Source organism: Lepidochelys kempii, chromosome 4 (genome assembly GCF_965140265.1).
Source record: "Lepidochelys kempii isolate rLepKem1 chromosome 4, rLepKem1.hap2, whole genome shotgun sequence".
Taxonomy (NCBI): domain Eukaryota; kingdom Metazoa; phylum Chordata; order Testudines; family Cheloniidae; genus Lepidochelys; species Lepidochelys kempii.
In genome coordinates, this window is record NC_133259.1 from 39,057,081 (window position 1) to 39,071,576 (window position 14,496).

At 37.3% G+C, this 14,496-nt stretch overlaps 1 protein-coding gene across 1 annotated transcript in view; it reads right to left on the reverse strand.

Annotated features, from left to right (window-relative positions):
- Positions 1–2,000: 2,000 nt before the first annotated feature.
- Positions 2,001–14,496, reverse strand: part of PRDM5 (PR/SET domain 5) — a 138,212-nt gene continuing 125,716 nt past the window's right edge. The window contains exon 19 of the mRNA XM_073341010.1: positions 2,001–7,347. Within this exon, the coding sequence (XP_073197111.1) occupies positions 7,183–7,347 (165 nt within the window). The 3' untranslated portion in view covers positions 2,001–7,182. The remainder of the gene's footprint in view (positions 7,348–14,496) is intronic.

Here is a 14,496-nt window from a genome sequence, read left to right on the forward strand (position 1 = left end):
ATGCTGTCATCCCCATGTGCTTTGGGAAGGTCTGAGAGGCATTATGTCTCCTGCAGAGGCAGTGTTTCCTGGAGTTTCCTTTGGAGCTGTGTGACTGCATTGCTCTTAATGTAGGACAACACCAGACTTCTGTGAAAGCCAAAAATTACAGCCTTTCTACGGGTGGCATCAGACTAACGTTTTTTTCTTGCAAAAATACATTCCATCTAACATTAGCAACAGCAGAGCTGTGAACTCACCTCTCCCTTATCCTAATCCTTCCAATGAGGTGAATGTTCCAAAGCTGTCAGGAGCATAAAATACTCACATTAATATGCACAAGCAAAATCTTATTATTCTGTAAAGAATAAGTTTTAAATGCATTAAATGTATTTAATTTATGTCATGAATTTCTACACACAAGGAAGAAAAAGGATAGGGTAAGTAACCTCATGTGTACACTATATAGGTATATTTGGATATATAGTAATAGTTTAATATACAAAATACGTGTCACAGATGAGAGAATTAATTGTATTACTCTGGGAACATAATATTCTGAGTCACGTTTTAAAATTGCAAACTTAATTTTTTGTTTCTATGTATGTAGGCCACTATTCTGCTTAACTTACTTTACTAGGACTATTCACAGTACATAAAATAAGCATGTACAATTTGCAGAATTGATGCCATAATTTATGATTATGTAAATGATCTTGAGGTCTGAAAGAAATGTTACATTAATCTTTGGTTTTCAGTGTTATGATCTGAGCATTGGAATAGGTGTCTCAAGCTTTATTTTAAAAAAACATCCTAAACAAGGAGAAACATTCTGATCAACTGAAAAGGCAAATGGTTATTCCCTGAGAAGACAAAAAGAGGAAAAGGAACTTGTATCCAAGGCTTTATATTTGTTTCTTATGTTAATGTGGTGTATTAAAGAAGGAAAAGTTCACCATTTATTGCTGCTCTCTGCTACTGCATGGCATCGTATTCAAAGAGGGCTCTTGTGTTTGCACACAGTCAGAGGGCAGGTTTCAGCCCTTCATTGCTGAAGTTCAATAATCCAGTGTGGGTTCAAATATTGTTTTACAGCTCTGGCTTCTGTAATTTGAGATTCAGTGTTCTACTGTGCCTAGTCTACATTGAGATGATATTCCTAAATGGACCTTCAGCTGTCAGTTGTAGCCATACCTGGGAGTTCTAGTTTAAAAGACTTTATAAATACTGACTGACTTTATTGCAACATTCCACTGGTATTTGGTGGTTTGCTCTGGCTCACAAACATTATTCTGTCAAGAGCCAGTCCAGTGTGCTGGACTATATAGTCATTGCTAAGCCATGTAATCAGGTGAAATGTGGTGGTGGCAGCATATTTTAGATTCAGGCATAGGTATGCTGTATTTGTCAAGAAATTGCGCTCGACTCTGAAGAAATCCTCCTCACAATGAGGTATGCGTTCTCGTGACTGTTTTTCAGAATGTTACCTGTTAAGTGGACTGTAAACTACATCAGACAGCAGGAAAATGTTTGGGGAAAAATATAAGCTTCTCCAAGTGTGCCATATAAAAGAGGAGGCGTTTTCTGCAAGATGGGTTTCTTAGCAAGAGTTCATCAGTTTACATTGGGATGGACTTTGCAGTGGAGAACAAAGAGAAAAAATGGAAGGCTAAGATATGAAGAAAGTTACATACTACAGGAAACATTGCAAATATCTAATTTTTTCCCCTCACATATGATTATTTGTCTCCTGTCACTGATGTTTTGGTTTGGAAGAGTTGGCTGTGTCTGACTCAAGACACATGAATCATATCAACAAATTAATATTTTTGTTTTGCTCATTGAACTATCAAAGAGCCTCCCCACACCCCCAAAAAAGCATGTGCACACGGCGGGGGGTGGCTGGAGGGGGAGCAGGGAACAATAGACGTAAAATGGCATATTTCACTCTCCTGTTACTTAAAATTGGTTGAAGGGAATTTTCTTTAGATTAAAAAAAACCCAAACCATATCTGGTATCAGACAATCAATGGAAAGTTCATTTTATTCTGAAAGAACCGTTTTTTTAAGAAGTTATGGCCAACTAGAAACAGGGTTTATAATTGTGCTCTATACTGAGTTTATATCGAGTATACAGTTCAGTATTGTGAACACTGTAATATAGGTCACATTACCCCCCAAACCAGTGAAATACAACTGCTTCTTGGACAGAACATAGCAGCTCTTCTAATAGAATTACCTGCAGCTTCAAAGACAGGCATTGGTTCTGTACTGACTCAGCACCTGCTCTGCAAACATTTTTGCCCATGAGTAAATGCATAGATTCATAGACTCTAAGGCCAGAAGAGACCCTTGAGATCATCTAGTCCATTGGTCCCAAACTTTAACAACCTGTGAACCTCTTTCACTAAAATGTCAAGTCTTGAGAACCCCCCTCCTAAAAATGAATATTTCCAGGGATTTTCTCCTTTACCCGAGTATAAATTATAAAAGCAGTGATCTTGGAAATATACAATTTGTTTTTATGACATGCTTATTACACACTAATTATTATTTATCATTACAGTATTTTTATTACATGAAAATGGCAACACTCTTCCAAGATTTCACTTTCGTAGCTTGTATCACTTTGAATAAGCCTGTTATAAGACAAGGCTCCTATGTTTCATCAAGGAATATCAGAAGTGAAACAGCATGAAGGTATTTAAGAAGCCAACTCAAAGAGTTCCTCCTACACAAGCATTCAGGTCTCAAACAGTCCAGGCAAACGACGCACGTTACAACAAAGCTTAAAGTTGTTCTTCATAATAATTTTTAAAACGATACTAGCTGTCTATTTAATTTTAAAAACAGCAAAAAATATCCACCTCCCTTTCCATTTCTTATAAGGAGTCTTGAAGTTTAAATCTCCTCAGTGTGATAGATATGCTTGCTTTGATCTGCTTAGCTCTTGGAAGTCCAGGGGCTCCTGGCTGCTGGCCCAGTCCTGTCGGGGTCCCTAGGGACAGCTCTGTCCACCATTAGGGAATTTTTCCCCAAGAACCCCCTGTAACATTTTACGAACCCCAGTTTGGGAACCACTGATCTAGTCTGACCTCCTGTATAACACAGGCCACAGAACTTCACCAAAATAATTCCTTTAGAACCCATTTACAAATACATTTTGAGACCTATCAGCTAGACAGTTTTTAATCCATTTAATGTGTGCCAAGTTAACTTTGTGTCATTCTAGTTTGTTTAATCAAATTATTGTGTAGTACCAAGTCAAATGCCTTAGAGAAGTCTGTTACATTGAAACTATTACTTTTATCAACCAAACTTCTAATCTCATTTAAAAAAAAAAGGAACAGCTTAATTTGACAGAATCTATTTTCCATAAACCCATATTGATTGGCATTAATTATATTACCGTCCTTTAATTTTTTATTAATCAAGTCCCCATATTAACTACTCCATTAATTTAGCTGGGATCGATGTCAAACTGACAGGCCTAAAATAACCTGAGTCACTGCATTTACTCTTTTTAAATATTGGCACAACATGGGCTTTCTTCTTCTGGAACTCCCCCCGTGTTCCAAGACTTTTTGAAAGTCAAGTTCTTTGAAAACTCTTGGATGTATATTAGCCACAGCTCCTGATTTGAAAATGTCTAACTTTTAATAGTTGCTGTTGTAACTCAGGATGATGTTAAGTTGGAATTGAGAGGGTGTTATCATCATATGATATGACTATCATCTGTTTTTTCCCCAAACACACAAGAGATATATTTATTGTACATTTCTACCATTTCTGCATTATTATTGACAATTCTTCCATTTTCATCTAGTAATGGACCAATACCATTGTTAGGATTCTTTTTGTTCTTAATATACTCAAACTCCTGAAGTTCCAGATGGGCATGATTACAAGATTCAGCTCTGAGGTAGGTTACAGCCTGCTGAAACTTCAGCATCACTTTCTGCACCTCCTGCTTATGTTTTCCCTGGAGGTGTCTCTTCCAAATATTGACCATTACCATCCCGGCTAATGAAAGAACTTGTCAAACACACAGCTGCAACTATCAGTTACAGTACATACACGTATAATTGAACTTTTGCTGCTATTTATTCAGTAGTGCTTTGACACGAAATAAAATTACTAAAAATTAATTTTTTCCCGTTCATGCATTATCTGTGAGCAGATAATCACATTTGAGAAAAATCACTATTCAAAATTGTTCACCAAATTATTGGTAGAAATTATTAATAAACTGAAAAGTGTTCCATGGAGTTTTGAAAAGGAACACATTTTCATCTGAAAATGAAATAAAAAAATCAATTTTAAAAAAATATCTTTTCGGGTTTTTTTCCTCCCTCCCCCTCTTTTCCTCCTATTCATATTTTGTCACTAAAAAGTGAGAAAACAAAAGAGGAGGAGAAAGGTAGCGGGGGAAAGAAACCAAATCCCACCCAAATTGTTTTTTATTTTATTTTATTTTTGCCAATAAGAGGAATTACAACAACTACCACCACCACCAAAATAGAACACAGGGTTATGTTTCTGTTCACTTATTGGCTGAATGTAACTCTTGGTATCAGATTTCTTATACTAATAACAGCAACAAGTTAATTTTAAATCATCTGTTTCTGCAAATATCCTTGCCAGTAAACTCCTTCACGAGAACTTTCCTGATAGAGTAAACATAAATCCAACTTAGTCTTTTGCAGTATTTGTCTCACACACCTGTGATATATATAATTAAAACAGACAAAATTGGTAAGTCTTCAGAGTTTCATCAGATTCTCAGACACCAAACTATGCATAAAGAAATCTACATTTTGAAGTTTCACAAAGGTAGTTGAGATTCCAAAACGAACAAAACATTCCCAATTATTCTCCTCTTCCCAAATGTACAGATGTCCTACTTAATAAAATAAGATTCAATAAGTATTTCAAAAATCAAACTGAATGCAATAAAATGAACCAACCATTGTTGAATAATGAATTAAAAAAAATGAAACACATGTTTTGCACCTAAAATAGGACATTGAGACAAACTGTTATAAAATATAGGAAAATAAGTTGTATTTTAATTAAAAGGAAATATCATAGGTTATAATGTATCAAATATAAAATGACAACATATGCATGTGATAAATTCTTCTCAGTTACACTATTGTCAAATCTGATTAATTCAATGGTGCTACACTGGATTTACATTAGTGTAACTGAGAGTGGCCCATTATAATTACATGTTATATGTGTGGCATCATATCCATTGGCTTATTACTATTGTGTCTACTCTATTTTTATAAACAAGTTTTTGAATGACAGATTTTAGTGTCATCCAGATAGAGCAGAGGGTCCCTTTGACCTGGTTGGTCACATGGTGCCTAAACAAAAGGCCACTGGAATATATGGAAAAACCCATTGATTTCAGTGTGTGCTGAGTCTGGCCCAAAGTTACGGTGCTTCCTCCTTATTTCCAGCTCATTAATTGCATTAAAAGACAAGTAAGTACATTAAAAATCTTTCTTATAAAATGTCACCATGTAAACAATTGCCACAGTTGCCCCACAGTACTACAGAACTTTAATGGGGAGGGAGGTGCTCCAAAAAATAGTCTTGTAATAAAATATGGTGAAGACTATGGAAATGTGGGCAACCCCCTGAAATAGTCTTTTCTTCAGAATACACTTATTAGTGATATGCTTTCTTTTGAGTTCCAATAGGAACCCATGTTGTGTTCTGTTCACATTTGTGAAAATTAATAATGTTACTGATAACTACATATTTTCTCTTCAGTTTTGAGAATTGACTGTAGGCTATCCCATGGAATAGGATCCAAAATAAAAGATTATGAATAGAGAAAGAAAAGATGATGCTTCTGGCCCCCTCATTTCCTTCCAGAATGGAAACAGTGGTTGAAATTCACCGTCCCCAGTGAAGTCAAATAGGAGTTTTACCATTGACTTCAGTGGGGCCAGGATTTCACCTTCTATTTCCTCTTGCTCATCCATCCAGTGTCTGTCTGGTCACTTGCAGTCCAGGAGAAAGTTTACAACATTTCCCATCAGCAACTGAGAAGCTTTTAGCAGGAGCAAGGTGTATAGTTACAAATTATTTTTAACAGTATTGGTCCATGTAAACTAAAATGAATGTGAACACACAGGCAGAGCCCTAATGTTTAACTGTGAAGACTACTGAGGAATTGTATAGGACCTCAAATGCAATCTACTGCTAGAGTTATGATTTTCACAGTCTCATTAGGTAAAAATGAGCTCTTTGTTATACAGTAGCATACATGGATAACATATGAGAATTCTTTTTAAGAACTGTGGAATACAAATCTTATTCTAACATCTGGGAGAATTTGAATGTTACCCAGTTGCATGCAATATTTTTTCCCTGGTGCTCATTAACAGTTTTATGAAAACCAAAGCCATTTAAGGGGGATAATCAGGGCAGCTGATTTCCACAGGATAAAACCTCAGGGAACAGCATTTCCCCCAGTAAATTGAATACACATTTTTTGCCTTAACCAGACAATTGTATCTGCAGAAGCCAGGTTTTTTTCCCTCCTGGCCCTGCCAGTTACAACTGTGGGCATTAATATGTTTTTTAAACCTAATCGTTCACAGCCGTTGCTCTTGACTTGTCTCACACAATGGCAACTAGAAGTTACACCTTTCTTGCTGATGAAGTGCGTGAGAGTCAAGACTCCTGCAGTTTCTGTACCATACATTAAATTGATCTTGAGATGCCACAAAATTATCTAATGATTAAAGGCACTAAAAGTATGAAGAAACTATGTTCTAATAAAGCGTGGTGTTAATATCTGAATAAAATTTGCTTGGATCACTGGTCAGTCAGGATGAAAGTGAATTTATCCAACTGCCTTTCCTGTGCTCCAGAAGCTTTAGATACACTGATCTACGTCCAAAATTTCAGGATAACACCACCAAGATCTAAGGTATCAAGGCTGCAAATAAAATGGTTTAACTTATAAGAGAAAGAAAAGTTCTCTTATCTTCAAACAGTGTTTTACTTGATTAAAAAAACTCTAGTAACATAAACACAAAGCAAAATGGAAAAAAGATTGTGAACACATTACAGTTATTTTTCCTGACTCTGCTCAGTCATCAGGTGAGAAGTCTGGAGTTTGTACATGTACAGATGGAACACTCTTGAACACTAGACACACTTTTCTTGCATAAGCCATGGTTAGCTGTCAGTTTCTCCATGGACATTTTCCATGTGCACTTTGAGGTAGTCATTTCTTGTAAACTTCTTGTGGCAAAGCTGGCATTCAGCCATTGGACGATTGGGGTTGTGAGTCAGCTTGTGTCGGATCAACATTTTCTTCAGGCTGAAGGATAAATCACAAACCTAAAGTAGGAAAAACAAGACAAAAATCAATAAATTTTCAAAAAACCTGAAAGTTTTATTTTAAATCAATGCTAGGAACTCATGTATCATTGTATTATGTATTTGCAAAACTGAAAACATGAGCTAAGATTTTGAAAGATGAACTCCTAACTTCCTTTAAGTTATATTGCTCGGTTTCTTGTATCTTTGTTTTCTTAGGTTAACAGTTGGCAACATGGGCATTTAAAAAAAAACAAAACACCACACTGCTGGAAGCACTGAGGAACTTGTTACTTTGTTCATATGCATAGTCGTATTGAAGTCAATGGCTTCCAAGTTCTTCAAAAGAATTGCACTGAAGCTGGCAGGACTGCTCATGTGGGTGAAGTACTCACATGTGCACATATTTGCAAAATTAGGCCTTAAATTTATGTCTTGCATATTGTGAATTCATAGACCAAGCCCAATCTAATAACTGAACAAAAAAGTTAGTTGACAAATTTAGCTTTTCTGCACATTGACTGTCAGACTGCAATTTCTTCCAAATTATTTATTTGCCTTCACTCAATGAATTTTAAACTCTTTGTATAGCTCGTGCAATGTATTCACTTGTCATCTGAAATAAGAACTGTTAGTCAGTCATGATTGGTCATATGAGTCACATGATACTATTTCCATTCCTTCCCCTCAACCCTGCACAGCTTCTACAGAGTGGCTCTGCACCCATTCCATAGTTTGGAAGAAGTGCAGAGGATTTCTCCTTCCTGCCTCCCTGTATATCTGCTAATCTTCTTCCCCGGATATTTGGCTTGGGCACTGGGAGCTGGATTTGAACCTAAAAATATACTAATAGGGAATAATCCACTAAGTAGCCTATTGCTCATTCAATGTTCCCTTAACTTAGGTTCTGATTCTGTAACCCTGTCTCATATTGAGCAGTAGTATACAAGTAAGTGCATTCATGTCTCCGCAACTAGTCAAGAAAAAATACTCCTAAATGTAAGTTCCAGGATCTTTCCCGTAGCCAGCAAAAGAGAAAAACTCACTGTATGCCCTGACAGTGTTTGCTTGCCCAGAATTAAACTATAATGACTGATTAAATGCTTTTCATAGCACTTTGGAACCAAATTAGAATTACTGTAGGCATATCAAGAGGCAAGGTGGATGAAGAGCACTGAATTTTCAAATGTATGTACTTTAAAGAAGGACTTTCACTGTTGGGAAACCTGAAACAAAAGAACATTTGTACAGAAAGCACATTGTTTTGTCAGCAATTTCTGTATTCTTCGTGCTACTGCTGTGAATGTCTGTCAGAAGAAGATTGTTCTCCCTCATGAAATAACTTTGTATGCATGAACGTGGAGTAGAATCACAATGCTGTGCTTATATTAGTGAAGAGGAACAGTAACATGCAGAACAAAATGAAGGTGGCCACAAACAGAAAGCTCCCCATATATTTCTGTTAAAGGGACACTGTCAGTTTAAAACACACACACTGGGGGTCTGATCTTTACTGATGCATTTGGGCATGATTATCATAGAAATATTAAAAAAATTATAATAGGAATAATAAATTCTCTATTGTATATTTTTAAGAGTAATGTCTATAGAATCATATCTATACTTATTAAACTTCAGAGGACTGTTACATAAGGATGAAGTGAAAGGAGGAAAATAGAATTTAATAGGGGGAGTGAAAGAACAAAGGGAATGATGGTAGCTATTTAAAGAATGGGAATAGAGAAAAGGAAAGTTAACTGGCAATAAAATAGACAAAGACTGAGGAAATAGTGTCAGACAGAGGAGAAAAGGAATGAATTAATACAAAGCAGAGAAACAGAGACATGGTAAGTTTTTATTTTAATTTCATAGAAAGTTGTTGCAAAAACATTGTGCTAAAATACATATAGAGATAATCCAGGCCTTGATCTCAGAATAATGGTGGCCTAGAGTACACTTGCTATGCCATGGTACAAAAATGTCTTTCATAGACAAGGTCTTAAAGTAAGCTCCCAATATGATTATTTATATTGTAGTAGCAGGGGGTGTGGGGGGAAGAGGACATCAGGGCATCAGTCATTATGCACTCCAAGTAGATGTTGAACAGTGTGGGTGAAAGAAGGTGCAAAACCACTTTCCTATTATGCCACTGACGAGAACTGCACTGCTGGCCTTGGCATACAGTTGTTTAATGGTAAGAATAAGCTTACGACAAACACTGTACTACTTCACGGTTGCCCAGAGAGCTTCGTGCCATACTGTGTCAAATAACTTCTTGAAGGCAACAGAGATCTGGTAGATGTCCTGCTGGTGTTGTAGTACTTCTCACATAGAACACGAAGGTTGAAAATCTGTTCTGGGATACTTCTTCCAGCATGAAAGCCAGCCTGTTCTTCAGCAATGATATTCTCCACTTGTGGCTTCAATCTGTTCAATATGACTTTCAACATCACTTTGCTGGGATGGCTAATTAAGCTTATGGTCTGGTAATTTTGACACAATTGCAGGTTGCCTTTCTTTGGCAGAGTGATGATTAGTGACTGTGTCCATGGGGATCTTGTTGTATATCTTGCTGAGTACATCTATTACTATTTCTCCTCCGAAATTCATCAGTTTGGCTGGGATGTTGTCAATACCTGTAGCCTTTCCATTCTTGATTGATTTCAGAGCTGTCTCCACCTCTTCACATAGTATTGGAAAGTCATCCTCCTCTGTTGAATCTGGACTGTCTAAGACACTAGTATCTCCATTTTTCTGGTGGCTGCATAATGACTGATGCCCTAAAAGATCACATATGCACAGTCAGCATTGGGGGGGGGGGGGCGAACAATCTCAAATCTTCGGTTCGCTGATCACATTGATGGCCTGGCAGGCGGCAAAGATGACCTTGCAAACCTTGTGAAACAATTGGATGAAACCTCCTCAAAATTTGGCATGGAAATCAATGCAGAGAAAACCAAGCTGATGACAAACAAACGTGATGGGATCAGCTCTTGTGTCAGTGGACAAGAGCTGGAGACAGTGAAACCACTCATGTATTTGCGGGCAATCATCACTGATGAAGAATCCAAGGCAGAAATTCGGGCAAGAACTGTGCAAACAGCAGCAACACTGGCAAAGCAAAAGCCAAGGAATAAAAACATCTCCCTCGAATCCAAACTGAAACCGCTGCATGCATTGGTCATCTCCATTTTTCTGTATGCATGCAAGACATGGACCCTTACAGCAGAACTTGAATGGAAAATACAGGTAGTAGAGATGAGATGCTTCCATAAAATCCTGGGCATCTGCTACTTCAACCACGTCACTAATGAAGAGATCCGCAACATCATCACCCAATGTGCTGGGTCATATGAAGACCTCCTGACGACCCTGAAGAAGCGCAAGTTGAAGTGGTACAGCCGTGTAACAAGATCATCTGGCCTATCTAAGATCATCCTCCAAGAGACAGTACAGGGGAAGAGAAGAAGAGATCGATTGAAAACATAAAAGAGTGGACAGGAATGGATTTCGTGGACACTCAAGCACTGACACACAATTGTCAGGGGTGGAGACAATTGGTTTATTGCTCATCAGTGATGGTGCCCCAATGACCAACGCAGTTATGGGAGTGATGATGATGAGCCGGGGGGTGAGGTGGGGTGTTCCACCATGCTAGGCTTTATGCCACCAGTTTGTATCTAAGCTGAATTGTTAAATTCTGTTGACACCATTTTAAGGGGTATCGATTTTGCATACCCATTTTCAGAAATTATTCTTCTGTAAGTAGGATAGCTGAATAGTTGTTTTGAAAGATTGCAGGTATTTTTTCACCTACTGACTTTCATCTTGGTACACTGGTATTTGTGTATGGATTTCTTAGGTGGTAACTTTTTCTTTTTAAGCAAGTATGTCCTTGTGATGATTGAAGAGTTAAACTTGGTGCACTCTTGTAACAACAGCTGCAGTCCAGGGATCACAGACATCCACCTTTCCCGCAGGAAAGGAGTGTCTTATAAGTATGGGACCTTGGTAGTAGCAGTGGAATTCACCAGCAAGAGAGGTGGAGTTTTAAAGCTGTAGTTGTGCTAACTAGGGCTGGTGCTGCATTTCAAATCGTGCGACTCCCTTTGAACTCAATAAAACTAAATCTGAGCAGTCCAGGACGTTTATCTACATAGGTTATTCTGACCTGGAATGCAATTGCTTTATGCCAATTACGGAAAAGTCATAGGACAGTCAGAGAAAAGGGCAATAGTCAAAGGCAATATTTTGTATCCAAAATAACTTCCTTTTTCCAAACAAACAGAACATATGCTGTTGCAATGGGGCAGCGTTAAACACATGAGATGACGTAACAGTGCTGACTTCTGAATAGCAAATGTGGTGATCAAGCAATTATCCTTTTACCCCAGGCAACAGGAGAACCTTATGACCTTCTGAATATAAAAGTTACTTATAGAGGCCATTGCTCTGGTCTTATGTTGGTGCAGTGGCTTTTGCTGATCTCTTGCTCTCTCCTACACTCCCATACAACCCAGGAAGTAATCTTGTAGCTCTTAAGGCTTGAATAAAGTTTGTCCAGCTGTGACCATCATGTTCTGCTGAAACGCATGCACATACACAAATCTAAAAATGTCAAATGTAATGGCTATTTTTGTAATAATCATGACAGCCATGAAACCTACATTGTATATGCCCACACAGGCATTACATACATACATATATTTGTATGCACACACAGCCTATATACTGTACAATAACCAATGTGAATACCTCCATGAATAGAATGCAGTATGTCAAGTTCACCTTTGAGTAAGTAATTTCTAATGAATCCCCATTATACAGTGATGACAGCTTAACAATGGCAGATTGTCTGCCATAAGAGAAGGATAAACTGCTTACAGACACAGGTTATCCAATGTTAATTCCTCCTGAAATTCAATAATGGCAACATCGCAAAATTCCATACAAAAATAAGAGTGCATTACCAAGATTAAACCTTAGAATGAGGCCACAAAATGTAGCAGTGTTAAGAACAAGATTAACCAGTCAGAAATATTGCTTGAAACTGCGAATGTAATTCACCCAAAATGAAATGCATCATTTCCTGATTATTACTATGTTTACAGATTGTAAAAATCACATTATGACAACAAAGCTTTCTGACTGGTTGAAAAGCAGTTCTGGAGTAGAAAAGCACCATGGAATGCTGAAGGAAAAGGTTTCTGAACTCGGCTGATAAAGCTGACAATTTAATTGCCTAATCCAGCAAAGCACAAAAGCACATGCTTAAGTAATAACACCTAGCTCTTTTCATCAGTAGATCTCAAAGTGCTTTACAAAGGAAGCCATTTATATTACCACAGATAGAGAAAGTGAGGCACAGAGGGGGCAAGATCATTCAGATGCTCAGTAGCAGAGCTAGGAATTGAATCCACGTCTCCCGAGTCCCAGACCACTGTTTATTCCACTAGGCAACACTGCCTCCCATGTAATGCTGAATCAAGGCCTAGAACTCCAGAATAATTCCTCTATATTTTTACATTAAAAAGTTTATTACGGTTGTATTAAGGACACATTATTTCATTTTCAGTGGTCATACAATGACAGGATCTAGCATTACGTGTTCCAGGCTTTGCTTCAAGCCCTTAAACCGTTCTAATTACCACCTTTTTGGAAAGGAACAGAGACCAGACGTTATAACAATCATTACTTGAATACATGATCCTTCTTGTGATGCTTTCTGTGTAACTGTAAAATTGTTTTAAAGAGTTTGCTTATCTCAATTTTGTAATTAACCTGTAACATTGTATTGATTTACAAAGTCCTACTATATGCTCACTTGAATCTTGAATCTCATTACAATGATCAATGTTTTTAGTGTGGAGGATGGTGACATCTGATCACAAAGGTATGTTTAGGGTCACCTGAAAGAAGAGTGTGAAGAGATTGTATCATACTGGAAATAAACCAGGATAGGCAATGCATGCCCTTCTTGCTCCTAGAGAAGCATCTGTTACCTATAAAAGCAACTACAGTTCATTTGTCTTTTTGATAAAACCATGCATATTTTCAGAGGACAGATATCATTTAAAACAATCTCAATTCCAGTTTAGTCCACTTTTTTAGTAGATGACATGCTAAGATTTTCACTGTAGTATGTGGGAAGCTGATTTCCATGAATATTAATGAGATCTGTGCAGGATTCAACTTTGAACCGTTACCCTTATGAAGGTGAAGTCATTAAAACAAAAACTTTGACAATATTTTAGATTAAAGACTAAGCAGATTTCAAAATAAATGTAATACACTAATCAAAAGTAGTGCACGGATTACTTTGACTTACTAAAGCTCAATACCATAACATCCATCACATTTGCTCCTAGGGAAAAAAAAAGAAAGAAAGAGGGGAAGCTGCTGTTTTTATTTCTGGTTCCAGAAGGCAAAGAATATTTATACCCAAGGAGCATTTTCAAAGGTAAAGGTGCATCAATTATTTCTGTTAGGGACAAATGAAGCCTTTTCATGAGGCCAATAAAAATGCTTTACTTCAAGAGATGAAACCTGATCTTGTTTAACCCTTTGGCACTAGAGGCATTTCCTGGTGCTAAATGCTAAAGTCATTAGTATTAACAATGGCAAAGCTTGACACCTAGAATAAAGAGGTTTCAGAGTAGCAGCCATGTTAGTCTGTATCCGTAAAAAGAAAAGGAGGACGTGTGGCACCTTAGAGACGAACAAATTTATTTGAGCATAAGTTGCATTCCATGAAGTGAGCTGTAACTCACAAAAGCTTATGCTCAAATAAATTGGTTAGTCTCTAAGGTGCCACAAGTCCTCCTTTTCTTTTTGTAGGATAAAGAGTTTATTTAAAAGGCACTGAATAGTCATTATGACTGCTCTTGATACCAGGTAAGAAAAATCAGTCATTCATTACAAGACTTTTTTTCTCTCAATATGATCACAGAACTGTCACTGAAAGAAACTAAATTTGTCGTACCTTAAAAGGATTTTTACTGGCCCAATCACTGCAACTATTGTAGCTCTATTGGACTAACCTCCTAAGTAAGGATTTGCCAGAACTGGCCCTATATAACATCTCAGTCCATCCCTGCATACACAAAATCACAGTATAAAAAGGACTTAATGAGCATGTTACTCTATCCCGGATGCTTTAATGCCTCTAAA